Source organism: Cebidichthys violaceus, unplaced genomic scaffold (genome assembly GCF_023349555.1).
Source record: "Cebidichthys violaceus isolate CVI_PGR_0920_01 unplaced genomic scaffold, fCebVio1.0.p SCAF_28, whole genome shotgun sequence".
NCBI lineage: Eukaryota > Metazoa > Chordata > Actinopteri > Perciformes > Stichaeidae > Cebidichthys > Cebidichthys violaceus.
Window position 1 is genome coordinate 2,724,743 of NW_027176461.1, and position 18,441 is coordinate 2,743,183.

At 41.3% G+C, this 18,441-nt stretch overlaps 2 protein-coding genes across 4 annotated transcripts; both read left to right on the forward strand.

The window, feature by feature from the left end:
* Positions 1–465: 465 nt before the first annotated feature.
* On the forward strand, positions 466–12,981 carry lck (LCK proto-oncogene, Src family tyrosine kinase). 2 transcript variants are annotated; one of them, XM_068721612.1, is made up of 13 exons: positions 466–677; positions 2,314–2,426; positions 3,025–3,085; positions 3,719–3,809; positions 4,601–4,699; positions 4,845–4,948; positions 5,366–5,515; positions 5,609–5,761; positions 7,178–7,357; positions 9,430–9,506; positions 11,684–11,837; positions 12,021–12,152; positions 12,295–12,981. In XM_068721612.1, the coding sequence occupies exons 2-13, from the start codon at positions 2,319–2,321 to the stop codon at positions 12,489–12,491; spliced, it is 1,506 nt and encodes a 501-aa protein (XP_068577713.1). In that variant the 5' UTR covers positions 466–677; positions 2,314–2,318; the 3' UTR covers positions 12,492–12,981. The 2 variants fall into 2 exon arrangements, with proteins under 2 accessions (XP_068577713.1, XP_068577712.1); XM_068721611.1 differs by having other exon boundaries at positions 5,366–5,761.
* A 672-nt stretch (positions 12,982–13,653) lies between these two features.
* On the forward strand, positions 13,654–18,370 carry LOC137880372 (probable histone deacetylase 1-B). Of its 2 annotated transcripts, none has more exons than XM_068721707.1 (14): positions 13,654–13,770; positions 14,522–14,634; positions 14,736–14,853; positions 14,944–15,018; positions 15,123–15,261; positions 15,515–15,656; positions 15,740–15,832; positions 15,923–16,031; positions 16,167–16,307; positions 16,553–16,661; positions 16,789–16,919; positions 17,034–17,204; positions 17,351–17,402; positions 17,495–18,370. In XM_068721707.1, exons 1-14 carry the CDS (start codon positions 13,719–13,721, stop codon positions 17,520–17,522), a joined length of 1,473 nt encoding a protein of 490 aa, XP_068577808.1. In that variant the 5' UTR covers positions 13,654–13,718; the 3' UTR covers positions 17,523–18,370. The 2 variants fall into 2 exon arrangements, with proteins under 2 accessions (XP_068577808.1, XP_068577809.1); XM_068721708.1 differs by having other exon boundaries at positions 17,034–17,186.
* Positions 18,371–18,441: the final 71 nt, after the last annotated feature.

Below are 18,441 nucleotides of genomic sequence, written 5' to 3' on the forward strand. Positions count from 1 at the left end.
TATTAAACCCGTGGCCTGAAACCTCTACGGAGGCAAATCACCAGAATTTAAATTTGGTTGGCGGTACTGTAAATGTTATAAATTATGATTAATTATAAAACTGCTAAGATCAGTGTGAAGCTGTTTAAAATCTTATCAAATACTCCTCAATCTTACGTTTGTGCTCCTCACGTTAAAGGTCACTGACGCACAGATGTTACGCACAAAAGTAAAAAAATATAAATATAACCTAACTTCACTTACAGCCCTACCATAGCCTCCTTTTTTTTAAACTGTATTGGAAACATCTCTGGGAGAGGTGCTGTCCTGACCCCTTTACTAGCATGGAGCCCATAACGTTCCCTCTGCTCACACACAGCTGCAAGGTGAAGCACCTGTCACAAGCCTGCAGAGCAACCCTCAAACTTTCAACGACAGGAAACTCTGCGAGTCGCTCTCCTCCACTCCTCCTAAGTGTGTGTTTGCGCGTGTACAGACACACATCAGCACAGCTTAGAGTTAGTTATAATAAGAGAAGCGGAAGATGACATATTCACACCGTGGCTCCAGCGGTGAAAAACTCACTTATTGCTAAATAGCTCTATTAAAAAAAGATAACTATTCAATAAAGAATATCTCTATGGCGGCTCGGGAAATCTGATATTGGACACTTGAAGAGACATTTCATAATTCAAGAGGTAAGTTTCAAACTTGTGAATCTATCAGCACTATACGTTCAGAATGACTGTGACTAAGGTAAATCATTTCCCTGTAATTATCATATGTGTAATATAAAATATGCTAAATAAATCAGAAAGTTTGTTTAGAGTTGAGAAAATCTATTGACTTTTATATAATATATGAAAATGTATGTATAGAATGGAATGGGCTAAAATACATATTTAGTTGTTGCATGATTTTAAGATAAAGGTTAATTGCAAAACAGATTCAGATACTAGTTGTCCTTTTCTCTGTTGATAAAAATCAGTTTTACAAAAAAGACCACATAAGAGCAATAAGTTGCTTTCTCATTGTAATACAAATATGCATCTGTATCTTATTAATACGTTTAAAAAAATCAAAATATAAACTTCAGGTATGTGTTTTTAAATTCAGCTGTAACTTTATGAGAGATGAGGTAGGTAATGATGATTATACGTGAAGCACAAAAACTAATTTTGAGTGTGAAACTCCAAGAAAATCCATATACATTTTTTTTTTATGTGTAAATTTAGCTTCTTATGGCATTCCCCATTTCTGCTGAAAAAGTGCAGTTCATTATCCTACAAGCCTCACTGACGAAGCCAGAATGTCTTCGGTCATTCTCACAGCCCTCACACGACCATCGACATACCCATAATACTTTGCAAACAATAACAGTCATCAGTATTTGTTTGGAAAAGGCCATCAGCTGCAGATCATAGAAAGAAGAGGGTAGCCCCTCAGTGGAAAATGCTGACTTTGTTTCTGTGACTCCCTGAGTGCTGGCCAGTAGGCGTAGCAGTACTGATAATAGATTTTTTTTTTTTTAAAACCTCTTCATACCCTGGTGGATTACAGTGATTTCATTCCTCGGGGTCTCAGTACAGTGGTGGATTGTTATTGTTATTGCTGGGTCAGGCCGCTCCAGATTTTTCTCACAGCTCTGAGCCTTTGGGACAAGCGGCTGCTGCGATTAGCCCACTGACCCTGTTCTAAGAGTGGCCCAAAGGGGGCCAAGTGAGCTTGAGAAAGCTCATTTGTGCAGTGCACCAGTGTAAAACAGAACACAGCACATGTGTTGTTGGATTATACAAGATTAGTGTTTTTAGAATTTTATAGAGCCTGCTATTCAAGTCTGAAGTAGAACTGGAACATGTAATGCCTGCGATTTGCAATGCTGCAGGTGGTAGTAACAATGTAGCTGCGTCACACAGCTCTGGGTGTGATTTCAGTAGACTGGTGTGTGCAGGTTCTGATATGGTGTCAATCTAGTGCCTAAAATGGAAGATTTTAAAAGTGTTAGGCTTTTAGTTTCCAGCGTGATTCACCGCTGAGCCTCCATTTTGAGGCGAGGCCCTCGGTCACATCCGATTAAGGCAGTTTTTCGGAAGCGAAAACATTTGTGTCTTCTGCTAGTTTCATCCACAAGTTTTTTTTCAGTTTTTTTGTTGTTGTTGTTTTCCTAACAGTATTTGATGTCTGCAATTCCAAATGCAGAGTATGATGCCTGAAAACTGTTGATAAACAGAACAAAATACCGCCATTAGAGAATTTTTTCCCATTAAAATACGAGTAGTCCTAATCATTATCTTAGGAACATGTTGATGCCCATCTTAATCTCTTAAATTGCAGAAAAGATGGGATGTAACTGCAGTTCGGACTATTCGGACGGAGACTGGATGGAGAACCTGGATGAAATCTGTGAACACTGCAACTGTCCCATACCTCCCCAGTCATGCAATCCAGTAAGTGTCCATGTACGTGTCCATGCTTGTGTCAGTGCATCGCACATTGTAAGGTATGAGTGAACGAGTGTCCGTGTGTAAGTGAGCTTCACATGAATGGGTTTTTGGTTACAGCGTGGTTCAATGTGATTGACCACTTGGAGGTCATCCACATAAATTGATTGCAGTACAAGCGAGAAGGTGTGAACACAACACGTGCTCCCACAATTCATTTCAACGTTGTGTAGATTATGTAACCAGGAGAAAATAAAAAAAACCAATCTGTTAATGCATGTTTGAGTCCAGCGACATTCTATAACTCGCGAGGGAAGTTCTCTTTTGTGCGTGTGATTAAATGGGGGAGTAATTATTCCCTCAGTGGTTTGTTTCCTCCGTGTGAGTTAGATGTCCCATTAGATTAGAAATAAAGGAGAAAGCCACCTGCGTGCGCCACAATAGGGGAGACATTTTGTCTGGGAGAAAAAACGAAACAGTTACCGATGACAGTTTACTGTGAATGTGACATGAGATATTGCCTTGTTTTACCGCATGAATCTTTTATTGTTCTTTGGAAAGCTCAACTTCAGTTGCGAGTCTAATCTTGTTGTTCCTTCACCAGTACACAGACCAGCTGATTTCATACCCATCACAGCATTCACCTCCTACATCTCCATTACCAGGTAACAAGATACAGTCTGTCTTTCTGAGTTTCAGTATCTAAGTAAAGTAAAGAGGTAGCAAAATGTGGAACAAAACAGAATGTCAGTGTTAGGTTAATGAAGTAAACATATATTACAAGTAAATACTAAGTGTGTGCGTTATAGTGTGATTGAATACGTATGTGAATTATATTTAAATATATTGTAAATACATTAACACGCTTTTTTTTTCTTTACTAGGTAATCTTATTTTTTCTTTTTTTTCCACAAAAAAATGAATTGTTTACCTCATTGTATGATATAGTTATGGATTAAATTACACATCTAACTCATCAGAAAGCCAATTTAGCCACAATGATATGTGGTATATATATATATATATATATATATATATATATATATATATATATATATATATATATATGCACTGTATATGTACAGAAATGTACCAGTATCTCCATTCAGTGACATTGAGCCTTTAGTGTCAGCCATTTGTCAAAATATCAGAATTAAGGGGATTCAAACACCCAGCACACAACAACACAGCTTTTATTTATTCTAACAGTTACATTTGTGAGTAATTACTATCCCCTATATATATATATATATTATATATTTTTTGTTTGACAAAAACGTACGATATTCCTCTTGCAGACAACCTTGTGGTGGCCATATACAGTTATCAACCCAACCATGATGGTGACCTGGGCTTTGAGAAGGGAGACAAACTCAAGATCATCAACAAGTAAGCTGCTGATTGACATATAGTAGGTTTAGAGCTTAATAGAACCTTTCAGAGATGATGACCTTTTTAACGACGTTTACCTGCAAGTGCCTGCTTTATGCACAGCGCTCTACCTTGCAGTAAGCGAAGAGAACACATTTCATCCGAAGGCAGAAGGCACGTGTCATGTATTCAACTTTCTGACTTGTTGCATGTCAATCCCCTCGCTGTGGCTTCATGTTTCCTGTCTCTCTCTGCTGTTAATATTGAATAAAGGCAAAAATCGCAAAAAACGTTATGAATTGAAAAGAATAAACCTATGTAGAGCATATATACCTACCATTGAGGCCGAAAAGGTCATAACCTTAGTAATGTGTCTGGAAATTTATTTTAGATTAAATGTATCTATTTTTTGGGGCAAACAATCCTAAATATATTACAATAAATGAATTGTTCTATATACCTGGAATTAGACCATAATGAGGGCAGACACAATTAACAAAATGTGTACTTAAATGGATGAATAAAATATGATCTTTTTTTAAGTACTCCTTAGATTACTTTGAAAATATGATCATTTTGATTTCAGGGAGAACTTTTCCTCCGATGAATGTCAAAGCTATATATAATGTGGTGAATATTGTATGTTACTAGAGAGCATCTGTTCTGGGCCTTCTGCTGATTTGTAAGACAAGTTATTTGCGGTTCATTTCATCCAGTGATCATGTATTCTCAAGGTGTACTTATTCATTCCCAAAAAAGTCGATGCGTAAACTCACTCTTTGCTGTTTCTCGTCTCTTTTGACATCCAGGGACGATCCAGAATGGTATTTGGCAGAGTCTCTCACCACAGGCCAGCGGGGCTACATCCCGCACAACTTTGTTGCAATGACCACAATGGAGACTGAACCGTACGTCACACAGGAAACATAATGATACTGCTCTCAACGTCATGTCACTTAGCCTTCAAAGTCTCGTACCATGCATGCTGTGTCCCTGGGGGAGGGGGAAGTGGTTAGCTCAAAGTGTGAAGCATATTGTGTGTTTGTGCTGCAGGTGGTTCTTTAAGAACATTTCTAGAAACGAAGCCATGAGGCTCCTCCTCTCTCCTGGGAACACACTGGGCTCCTTCCTGGTTCGAGAGAGCGAGACAACCCAAGGTGAACCTTTTTGTCATCATGGCATTGACTCATATGCACCCAAAAGTTATCAATATAATTGTTATACAAGTGAGACAATGCACAAAATAACATCCTCTGTGTCACTCAGTCTTGTTATTAATGACAGTGTTTATAAAATACCACCCATTTCCCAGAAGCCCCTTCCTGTTTCTAACTTGCTTCTGTTCAATTTGTTTTGCTTTTCTCTCTCATTCCACTTTTTGTGTTGCAAATGCGGTAAAAACACTGGAATGCTAAGATGTGCCATACATAGATACCCATTTACACCAATAACTGAATATATCAAAATGTGACACATAAGTCCTCTAAACCGGTTTAAAGCTAATTTGCTTTGTGATTTTCAGATATATCAGGCGAAATCATCTCACATCAGAATATGCTTCCTATTTGTTCCAGGGTCATTCTCCCTATCAATCAGGGACTTGGACCACAACACTGGGGAAGGAGTCAAGCACTACAGAATTCGCAACATGGACAACGGCGGCTTCTACATCACAGCCAAGATCTCCTTTAACTCGCTGAAGGAGCTCGTCCAGCATCACTCACGTGCGTGCAACCCGTTGAAGATCAAGATCACTGTCGGGTCTTCATCGGAACAATATTTAACCTGTCTCCTCTCTCTTTCTCTCTGTCGTCCAGGCGACGCAGACGGGTTGTGCACAAAGCTGATGAAGCCGTGTCAGTCGAGGGCACCGCAGAAGCCCTGGTGGCAGGATGAGTGGGAGATTCCCCGCGAGTCCTTGAAGCTGCAGCGCAGGCTCGGTGCAGGACAGTTTGGCGAAGTCTGGATGGGTAAGTGACAGGGAGGACAATGTGGGGACGTGATTGACTTTCAGTTCAATCATTTAAGTGTTATTTTTCCATTTTGTGCACAGGAGTTTGCGTCATTTTTCACGGACTCGTCACATGTACAAAGCCCAGTCGCTCACTGGAGTTGTGGGGCTGTTAAAGCTTTCAGCCAGGGAACCGTTTCCTCAACACAGTCATAATTGTAGGCTTGTATGAGCTGGTATAACTGGAGAATGATTCCCGTTATGCAACATCACTCAAACTACATAAATATAAATTTCCAAAGAGCTCACGGATTGGAGGAACATGTTTTGATCACGAGGATATCAGTTGAAAAAATCTGTGACACAACCCCCTTATTATTCAATTGGAGTTCCCTTCTATTTTCCATCCGCATTTGCCAGCACAATTCAACATGCCAAACAACCACTGTACTAGAGATAAACATTGCCAACCATGGAACATTTCCTCATTTCACAGCCACTCTCTATTTACAGTATCTTCTTGCATGGCGTCTGGCATTGTATTTGTTTTTCTATCCTCATCCAAACACTGGTTCAAGAACATGCTTGAGTAATGACACTGTCGCTTGCTATGAGGTGTTTATTCTTGTTAATTATCATGAAAATATGGAGGAATGCTTTGAATGGTGAATGCAATCTGTTCCCATTGCTACACTTCATGCACGGTGAGAGATGCTCGCCGTGTTACATGACTGAAGATGGAACTGGTTGGCTGTGGGTTTGATTGGCATGTGTGTTATTGAACCAGATCTGTAATGAGATCCTGTTTGCGCAAGAGTCATGTGGAGCTGTTGTCTGTTTAGCACATATTTAATCACAAGTCATGACATAACCACTGTTTATGAACCCTACAAGCTGAGATGAAAGCATTCTTGGTTTACTTTTACGTTTGACACAGTGTAGTCATTCAGGTTTTTTCTTGCCGTGCTAACAGCCTGACTTTGGTTAGCTCCTAACTTTTGTTCAAGCACATTGTGAGGTGGACATTTTTGTTTTGAAGTGAAATTGCTCAACAACTATTGGGTGGATTAACACAAATATTCACGGTCCCAAGAAGATGAATCCCAGAGACTTAGGGCATCCTCTGACTCTCAGTCTAGCCCCATCATCAAATCAAAATTCCAATCACTCAATATTTTGCTTGATGAACAAATTCTTGCAAAACTAATGACATTACAATCAGCCTCTGCAGTACTTTTAGTGCTAATTAGCAAAAGTTAGCACACTGATGGCCTAAACTAAAATGGTGATCATGGTAAACCTTATACCTGCTTAACATCAGGACGTTAGCACCGTTGTCCAGCCTCACAGAGCTGCTGGCATAGCTGTAGACTCTACGTCTTTTTTTTATTCATGTCTTTCAATATCCTGCTAACGTCTAAATGTATATTTCCAGGTGTCTACAATAATGACAGGACTGTGGCAATTAAGAACCTGAAGATGGGAACAATGTCGGTGGAAGCCTTCCTGGCAGAGGCCAACATGATGAAGAACTTGCAGCATCCACGCCTCGTCCGCCTCTTCGCTGTTGTTACCCAGGAGCCAATTTATATTGTCACGGAGTACATGGAAAATGGTGGGTGGAAATACTGTAAATGGTCAAAGCCTGAGGCATTTTGCTAATAACACCAACCATCACGAGGGAATTCCAAATATCAGTGAAAGCATCAAAAGAAAAGGAAAACTTGGTCCCATGGTAATTTTGAGAAATGAATGCTCATTTGAAGCTAAATTAAAAAGAAATCCTTTTGTCGTCATACCAACTCCTCTCAGTTCAGTTTAGTCATCTGGAATATGTCTAAGCCTGCCTAACTAACTAAAGGCGGTGTCATCAGGGTAAGGTCGGCGCCTCGAGCAAAGACACAGAAAGTATTTTATAGACTGTGGTGAATAGTAGAACTTCAGGACCAAACATGTTGATCTGGTATCGGAGCACATCCTCGAACCAAAGACATGGGCTGCCCTATGTGTTTCAACCTTTTCATGAGTCATCGTGTTTTCAGACGTGTGCCCCACTTCAGTGACTCTGTTGAATGTATATTTGTGTTTGATAGCACACGATCATCACCCGCGATTGGACATGAATGCAGCGGTGAGAGCAAACCTAAATAAGGGAGCAAAGTCATGAGCCTTGCCTCCCAAAGCATGCCGCTCTGCTGAAGTGGCCTGCCCCTCTGATAGGCTATTTTCAGCTTCTCCTCGCGACGCTCCTGTATTCCTCGCTCTTTGCTAAAATGTTTCAAAGCAAACATGAACTTTCACTTCTTTTCCGGGCTCTGCTCCAGACAGGTTATTGGTGTTTACTCACTGAGGGGAAGTCTCCCCTGGCTGAGTCTGAGTCAAGGGGGTGTCAAGGAGAGGGTGATTCACCAGCTTATTGTTCATCCAGACCCCTTGATGATAGTTGGCTACTTCCCAGAGTCTGTATTACGTATGTGCATCAACAAACACTCACAAGCACATGCACGCATGAACACAAATATTCCAACACTGTAACACCTTAACAAACTTCGTTGATGGCAGTTTGTTCAGTATCGCGCCACTGGATCTTTCCCTCCCTTCTTACAAAGAAAACTACATGTGAAAGTACTGCGACTCCCAAACACAAGTAATAAAATGGGGTCATGGTAACAGCTGCAAACAACTTTCCATACAAGCTTTCTGCCCTGCAATAGTTTATTACGCCCAAATGCAGCATACATATACAGAAGTGATCCACTATCTGTTTCACTTTGACCTCAATTCTTTTTCCCTGGGAGGAACAATAGTAAAAATGCATAGAGAGATGCTGTCACAAGCAAAGCAACAGCCTTACAGCTGTATTGAATGGAGTGCCTTTGTATGGTCTCGTATGAGTGGCCTGTAAAGCACCAGCAGTGGCTCTATATGAGGCTGCCTCTTTGTCCGCTGTCCACGTGTGGACAGGACACAATCGTCGCCTCTGTTGTCAAGAGAAAAGGATGGCTCAGAGTGCCCGTCTTTCCAGTTTGTCTTTTTTTTAAAATTATAATCGGAGGCAACAAAGATGGAAAATAACAGGCGTGTCATCCCAACTTCCCTTTGTGACCTTGACAAAGAGTGTTCCTCTGGCTCTCAGACTTCAAAAGTAGTCTTCCGGACTTAAGCAGAAGAGCAAAGGCCTCCTCTTTCCTGGCACAGTCATTCCTCTTATTTCCTTTGGTTTGACTTGGTTGGCTGACGTGCAGAGGTATTGTTCTCTGCTAATCAAACTCAACACAAAGTCTGCTGTCAGAAACTATGCATCAACTTGACAGATGCTCCGTGTACTTCCTCACAATGTTATGTTCCACGGTTTGAAGTGCTATTTCTGGTCCAACTGTCTATTTGTGTCTGTGGGGAATCATGATGTTTTTGGACCCAAGGAAAATATCATCAGTCTTCTGGATAATGCATGACTTATCTTTTGTTTTCCAATTAATATTAAAACTTGTTGCTTAATCATCTGTACATAGCTCTTTCAAATACAATACAATAAACAGGCGTATACATCTGTGATATCAAGGATGTACTGGTGGTGGTAGTTCATAATTTGCAGAAATAGGTTGCTAGAGTCCACTACCTGTTGTGGCATGATTTGTAAAAAAAAATTCATATTGTTCAGCAAAATCTTGAATGTTGTTTTTACAGGTAGCCTGGTGGATTACCTGAAAACAACGGAGGGAGGCAGTTTGCCCATGAACACTCTGATAGACATGGCGGCTCAGGCAAGACATCTCTTTTTTTTTTTATTGTCAATGTTTGTGTGCTCTTATCTCCATACTCCATTTACCAGACTCTCTTTCATCCCTTCCTATTCTCTCAGCGTGATCCTCATTGACGTAAACTGGCCATTGTTGTAATGAGGCTTACATACAACACTAATCTTGTAATAACGACAGAGCTGGATGGGTGCATGAGCAGAGGTGCATGTGTATTGTGATGAACTTTGGTCTAGACATGTTGGCATAAATATGACTGTGTTACGATCAAACAGCCTGAATAGGAAACAAATTCACCCCAAAAAATTCTGTCATACGATTATTTTTATCTACTCACGGTGCCGACTCAGTTCAAATTATAAAAATGAGGGCATGGTGACAAAACCAGATACTGAATGTACATTATGCGGATTTTCCGCTAGATTTCTCTCAATTTGTCATTTCTCTTTCATCAACATACAGTAAGATGCTCCGTCACAGCTCTGCCGAAGTGACAACCATTGTGAACTGTCACCCATATGAAAGTGAATGTTGTGAATATAGAGCCTGACAAAGGCCTGATATCTTGTCAGTCAACCCAGATGTTTGGACATGCAGGTCGGACTGCAAGTTAAAGGGGTTGTTCAACATTAATGGGAAATACACTTTTTCTTGCTTGAGAGTTAGTTAGTTAGTTCAATGTGAAGCTACAGCCAGGTGACAGTTAGCTTAGCTTAGCACAAAGACTGGATACAGAGAGAAAGGTAGCAAATTCCACCTACCACCTAAAGCTCACTACTTAACATGTAATATCTGGATAGTTTAGTGAGTTTACATTGCTTGTAGGCAGGTAGCCCAGCTAGCTTTCCCCCCGTTTCCAATCTTTTTGCTATGCTAAGCTTCTAGCCTTAACTTCTTTTTTAGCGTAAAGATATGAGAACGATATCAGTCCTCTTAACTAGCTCTATGAGCATTATCATGGCCACATCTTCTTCTCAAAATGTTACATGCCAGGAAAGGAACTTTGACTTAGGCCTACATGTATTGTGGTTGTGGGAATGGAAAATACAACCACAGGAAGACAGACTGAAATTTCAAAGTCTAACAAGACCAGTCGGAGTAGGCAATTTCTCCCACGCCCCAGAGCTTGGCGCAGAAAGGTAGGGTTTACACAGAGCTTTGTGGTGAACATATTTTACCGAAAGATGCTTTCAAGCTAATCACCATGCACAGATAGCATTTGCAGTTAAAGCGCTAAGCAAGTAACTCCAACGTCATCATGTGATGCACCATAAAAAGTCAAGTGATTGATGACCTTGCTCTGGTATTGGACACTGTCCACATCCTTATCCCTGCTAAAAAAAAATTGTGTGATCAGAAGAGCTTGAGGTTTTACTCGAATGTACTTTAGTTATAGCAGAGTAAAGCTATATCTAATTCAATGAATGCAAAGTAATGGTTTAAAGTTTCAGATTGAGTCATACCATAATCAAACAGAGAGTAAAGAGGCGTTGAGTTGCCTGAGAGTGGAGTCATGACGACAGTTGACGTTTATGAAAGACTCAGACATGTGTATATCTCACGTTTCTAACAAGACCCCCAGGGGCCCTTCGTACCTATGTGATAGATTCTTGTGTCTGAAATATACACCGCTGACCCAGAAAAACGTAGAGAGTTAGATATACAAACAAACAAACACACACACACACACACACACACACACACACACACACACACACACACACAGGCACAAAAGACACAGATGCGTATCAACTGTGGGTTGTGAGTTCTGTAGACATCTTTAGATCCCTCACACAACAAATGCTTATTGCATTAGGTGAAGTATCAAGTTCCCTCTGATGTCTACCAATGTAGAAATGACTCATGTAGTGTTTGATTGAGTCAGAAACCCACAGTCACTGGAATAATCAGCCAGTCTGCAGTAGGCTGAGGTAAAGGCAGGACTGCAGCTTTTCGTATCAGGAAGTAGAGCAGGCGCAGCTGTATACCTGGGTGGAGTATGAAGGTAAAGGGTGTAAGGAAAGGAACTGACCTGGGGAAGTGGTAAACTCCCTGGTTTGGGAGTTCACCAAACCAGTTCATCTGTCCAACACGCATGAATATTGCACAATATTAAAACACAGGTCCCTCCACACTGAATATACAGTCATATGGCTTGTCTAATGATGTGCTGCCCCCTGCAGGTGGCTGATGGCATGGCTTTTATCGAGGAGAAAAATTACATTCATCGAGACTTGAGAGCAGCCAATATTCTGGTATCTACTGAACTCATCTGTAAGATTGCTGACTTTGGACTGGCAAGGCTGATCGAGGACAACGAATACACAGCAAGAGAGGGTAAAATCACTTACATCACATGTTCTGTTGACCCTCATTTTCAGGCTATATTATGTGTCTTATAAGTATTATTTGTTTTATTATAAGACTTCAGTTTGAGTGCATTTGACATGGGAAGTAATCACAATGCAATCACAAGGTGTGCATGCTTGTTTTGAGAAATAAAGTTTCTTTGTGTGTTAGGTGCAAAGTTCCCCATCAAATGGACAGCCCCAGAGGCTATTAACTATGGCACCTTTTCCATAAAATCGGATGTGTGGTCATTTGGGATCCTCCTGACAGAAATAGTGACATATGGACGGATACCTTACCCTGGTAAATACTCATGCACTGTCCTCATACCTGTCCATCACAGTATAATTTTATAAAATCATCAAATTACAATTCTAGCATAGATAATATAACTGCTGAAAACTGCAGCATATCCATAATCTCCTACATTTCACCTGTTGTACAGGTATGTCCAACCCAGAGGTAATCCAGAACCTGGAGCGGGGCTACAGAATGCCGAAGCCGGAAAACTGTCCAGACGGACTTCATAACGTCATGAGTCTGTGCTGGAACGAAAACTCAGAGGACAGGCCCACCTTTGAGTACCTGAGGAGCGTTCTGGAGGATTTCTTCACTGCCACAGAGAGGCAGTACCAGGAATAGCCCTGATTGGGCGACAGAAAGACATACAGACTTACAATAAATGTACTCAAACTAAACAGGCGAAGCCTGTGAAAATGGATGTTGAGATTTTGTTTTGTATGTTTTTGAAGAGTACATGCCTTTATATTGATATGGTAGAAACTGAGATTCCAAATAAGATTACTTTGCTTCTGCACCAAACATATTGTAAAGTGGCCTCTTAGATCTCATGGGGAACTGAGAACCTTGGAAACTCCTGTAACAGCTGGATCACTGCAGAGCTAAGAAGAGAAAGGACAGTGATCACCATGCAGCCTGAACTGCCTGATGTAGCTGAATAAGTAGCTGCTCTGCCGGTGCTCATTATTAAGATGTAAATACCGTCAAAGTGCTTCATCTGTGTTTTACCTCTGCAGATTGATAAATGTTGCTTATATGTTTCATAACATACAAAAATGCTCAGATGATTTGTTGTGTAAATGTATTAAATTCAATCATACTGAATCCTGGACACTGTAGTTTTGATCTTGTGTGTTGATGGCAACATTTTTCTCCAGATATACCAATAAATATCGGTAAGCCCCTCAGAATATGTATTTGTAATCATGCACGTAGTCTTTCAATGATACTGAGCAGCAGTGATGAAATGTTACCAGGTGCAGTTGCTCAGCACAGGACTGTACTTATGTAAAATGTTCAAGTACATGTTCTGTTTATCAGTACTTCCATATTTTTTTTACATTGCTATAGATTAAACAAACACAAGTAGGCATACATAATGTAGGTTGAAAATAATAGCTTCTCGTGGACCAACTGCATTATTAAAAGGCTGCATACACATCCATGCATTAGTTATAATAATCTGAAAATATCACAAAAATGAATGTAATACTACAGGAGCCATTCTGCTGCATAATGAGAAACAGTACTACTTTAAGTACATTTTACTACTTCTGCACTTGTAATGGAGTTTTTTACATTGTGGCACTGCTACTTTTAATAAGGAGAAGGGGGTCTAAGTATTTTTTTCTACAAGACCACCACTGCTGAGCAGGTAGTGAAACTGTTAAATAGAGTCAAAGAACTTCAACACGAGTAACCGCACACAGAGAGGGGAGCACTCTGTCGCCCCCTGTTGAAAGCAGCCGACATTACTTCCCATTGATTGGACGTGATACAAACTATCCGCCTCTCGTCGCTGTTGTCTCTCCTGCAGTGTGCGGTGAAAGCCAGCCAAAAAGCACTAAAATGGCGCTTACTTCCCAAGGAACAAAGAAAAAAGTTTGCTACTACTATGATGGTGAGTACTTATGTGTGTATACTGTAGCAAGCGGCCGCGCGGATGAATGAATTCCGCCACTTCGCGCCAACAAAGGTTGCCGTTTATTCCACCTCTTGCTAACCTGCACGTTAGCTAACCGAGCTAGCTTGAGTAGCAGGCGGCTTTCATCATCTCCGTCTGATGTCGCTAAATCCACACAGAGTATTAATGCCCCGGTAGTATTGGCTCGGGTCCGCCGAATGCACGGGTTTCCCTCGAAATGTATTTCCAAGCCGTTTACGTACCAGATGGTAGTTTTTTAGCTAGATTAGTTAAGGTCACTAGCTAAAGAGCTAACAATGGGGGATATCAGTACTTCATTGTCGCCGCAATTAACGCTAACGCCAAGCTCGCATTAAAATGGCTCATCTTGCTGCTTTCAGAATGCGAGGGAGTTCGGCGCAGCATTAATGTTTTAGTCGACATTAATAGATGTTTGGAACAAAGCGCCACCGTGAAAGTGTAGCTTTTGGCACTTTGTGTGTCATGGAAGCAATTTGACTCTCGTGTTTTGGAGTTAGGATCTTAACCGACGTGCATGGAGGTATTGTCGGAGACCATCACGACCCATTCTGTGCGTAAACCTGATCTGAACAGGAAGTTATCATGTTCAGTGTTTACCGTCTACTTCATGTATACATTTGTTCAACTTTTGCATGTGAAATAAACAAATAATTGAGCGTGGTGTGGTTTTTTTTTTTTCTCTTTTTTTTTTTTTTTTTCTTTTCAGGTGATGTTGGAAATTATTACTATGGCCAGGGACACCCCATGAAGCCCCACCGAATCCGCATGACACACAACCTGTTGCTCAACTATGGACTCTACAGAAAGATGGAGATATATGTATGTTGTATTACAGTAGCCGTGCTTCTCACTCACATTTCTGGAGCTCACTAGCTCGTCTCGCTGTGCCCCAGGAACTGACTTGTCTTCTTGTGTTTCAGCGTCCACACAAAGCCAGCGGAGAAGAGATGACCAAGTATCACAGCGACGACTACATCAAGTTCCTGCGTTCAATTCGACCGGACAACATGTCAGAGTATAGCAAACAAATGCAGAGATGTAAGTTTGGTCAGAGGTGTGGTTCGCTTTCATAGACTATAGTTTTCGTGTTCATCAAACTAACTGTTGTCCGTTTCTCCGCTTCTGCAGTTAATGTGGGAGAGGACTGTCCCGTGTTTGATGGTTTATTTGAGTTCTGCCAGCTCTCAGGAGGGGGCTCCGTTGGTAAGTCTGTCTCTTTTTGAAATACTGCTCAAACGGTGACATGCCGCCCCAGTAATCTGTTCAATTCAGTACAGGCAGGCTGCTAATTCTTCTCTGTGCTCCAGCCGGTGCGGTGAAGTTGAACAAACAGCAGACAGACATCGCTATCAACTGGGCCGGAGGCCTGCATCACGCCAAGAAGTCTGAGGCCTCTGGGTTTTGCTACGTCAACGACATTGTACTCGCTATTCTGGAGTTACTGAAGTGAGTACAAAAGCCCTTTAATGGCCACTCAAGTACAGCTTTGTTTTGCACAAGTGGATGATACTCTGCGTGGTTGATCAAAATGTCTGTTTTGGGAACTGATGATGAGTTTAGGATCCAGTCGTTCTCCTAAACAGGCGCATTTGTTTTCAGAAAGAATGATAAATATACTTCCAAAGGTGGCAAAAAGTTTTTCCTCATAGGCTAAATCAAAAGTTTTAGGACTTAAGTGAACCCTTTTCCGTCTTTCCAGATACCACCAGAGAGTTCTGTACATAGATATTGACATCCATCATGGAGACGGTGTGGAGGAGGCCTTCTACACCACAGACCGTGTCATGACTGTGTCCTTCCACAAGTATGGGGAGTACTTCCCCGGCACGGGCGACCTGAGGGTGAGCCTGGGATTAATTTAACAGACCATTCACATTGTCATTGTAGTCACACGGTGAGTTGACATTTGCCTTGTTCTCTGCAGGACATTGGTGCTGGTAAGGGTAAATACTACGCTGTGAATTACCCACTGAGGGATGGGATTGACGATGAGTCATATGAAGCCATATTCAAACCCGTAAGTAAACAAAGCCTTGTTGACTGTGACTGTTTAATATAGTTGGTGGACAGCAGCAATTTGAGAGAGTGGATGCTGTTGTTTGTGTAGATCATGGCCAAGGTAATGGAGATGTACCAACCCAGCGCAGTGGTTCTGCAGTGTGGAGCCGATTCTCTGTCAGGAGACAGGCTCGGCTGCTTTAACCTCACCATTAAAGGTAATTTTAACCCTCTCTCTCCAGATGACACTTAAAGCAAAATGTTCTGCAGTGATCTTGATTCAAATTTAACTGAGAAACTAAATATTTTTCTCCCATTTCAATCCCCCCCCCCCTCTCCAATTCTGTGCTCAGGCCATGCCAAGTGTGTGGAGTACATGAAGAGTTTCAACCTGCCACTGCTAATGCTGGGCGGAGGAGGCTACACCATCCGTAATGTGGCACGCTGCTGGACGTATGAGACTGCTGTGGCCCTTGATACCTCCATCCCCAACGGTGAGTCTTTTATGCCCGCGCTGCACTCGACACAGTTTGTCTGGTTTTTATTGTGAGAAACGATTTCTCTGTGGCGATGATCAAGCCATACTGTCTCAGTAAACAAACATTATTCAGTGTATTGGAGATAATAAAATATTGATGAGTTATTGAAGTCAGTTGCCAGATCATTAAACCACAAAATATTTAAGTAGCATTAGTTGCCCTGCAGGTGAAAACAGTCTTCATATTCATTAACTTGACAGAGCTCCCATACAATGACTACTTTGAGTACTTCGGACCAGACTTCAAGCTGCACATCAGCCCCTCCAACATGACCAATCAGAACACGAACGACTACCTGGAGAAGATCAAGTGAGTGCATCAAACTGCCATTCGGTTATTGTTGTTTTAACTTGCGACCGTGGCTACATCATAGGTAACGGTTAGCATCTCGGGTTGTTTAGTGGTCTGTGTGTTCAACCTGCTTTCTGTCCTCTAGGCAGCGCTTGTTTGAGAACTTGCGTATGCTGCCCCACGCCCCGGGAGTCCAAATGCAGGCCATCCCCGAGGACGCTGTGCAGGAGGACAGTGGTGATGAGGAGGAGGAGGACCCCAACAAACGCATCTCCAGTAAGAACCTCTCGCACATCGTGAAGTTCAATTAGAATGAATCTCGCAGTTAACCATTTTGAAACGGTAGCGTTCCATGTTTTGATTCGACTCTTCCCCGCTGTCGATGTTCAGTCCGCGCTCATGACAAGAGGATAGCCTGCGAGGAGGAGTTCTCCGACTCCGAGGATGAAGGCGAAGGAGGCCGCAGAAACGCAGCCAGCTTCAAGAAAGCCAAGCGAGCCAAAACCGAAGGAGAGAAAGAGGGAGAAGAAAAGGAGAAGAAAGGTGAGGAGGAAACAAAAGGTATTTATCCATTTTTTTTTATTTTCTTACATTTTCACCCCCCCTCTTCATCTCATTTTGATATTTAAAGAGATGCGTATATCCTATGAGTTAACATTTTAAGTCAGATCATCCTATAATATTATGAATTTGTTTTTCTTTTATAGAAGTAAAGGAAGAAGAGAAGGCGCCAGAGGAGGAGAAAATGGACACCTCAAAGTGAGAAAACAGTGCACACACTTATTGACCATGTTGTTCAGGAAGTGGCTTACTGGGTATGTTGATCGTGTTCTTTCTCTGGGTCCTTTTAGGCCAAAAGAGGAGTCCAAGACACCTTGAGGTCCTCAGCAGCCAACGATGCCAAGGCAAAGGATCAGAACACATCTTAAAGCAAGATTGTTCTGAATAAAACATCTTTCCAGGCTGCTGCTGTCGAAGTCAGTGAAGAACTATATCTTTGTAACGAGACCCCACCCCCTCAGAATGGGATGGGGATCCAAACGTTTTCTAGGACACCTTTTCAACCTTACCTGTTTATGGACTGAGGTCAAACTGAGTATTGTTTTTTTGTATGCTTTCTCATTTTTTATTAATCTTTTTATTCTATGACTTTTGCTTTTCCCTTGTAACGTAACTCTGTAAAAATGGCTTAGTACATGTATGCTTTTATATATCTGATGGATTTAAGTTATTTAAATCATAGATATTTTTGGCTACTCTGTTATGTCTTACAGTCCCTGTCATGTGTCTTTAAAAAATGCAGTTGAAGCATGTTTATACAATAGATCCTTTTCTGTAATACATTTGTGTCACTGGTTTTGTCTGCTAAGGTCACCAAGAGGGGTTAAGAGGGTGGTGTATACCTGAATACCTTTTTACATGGCACAATGCAAGGGACATTACAGTTCTATATTTTAGGTCGTAATTCAGTATGTGTCCTTTAAACATTGACATCTTCATCTTTTTGGGACTCCTGCCACAAAATATTAAATTTGTTTCAGGTCCTGTCATACTTGCTGATGTCAGGCTTAGATTCCACTTAAATTTGGACTTAAATATCCAGAGTACAGTACAGAATTAATTTGTTGTATATATTTGTATTCTGAAAAGTGTCATTTAAATCTGACAGACCCCAGTGTGCGTTGACCACACTTTTTTACACCAATAAAAACTGCCCTGAAAAGTTACATAGTTTTCTTTTTCCATTTTTCAAAATACGATTGTTTATAAAGTGTTATGTCTGATAAAATGATTGACT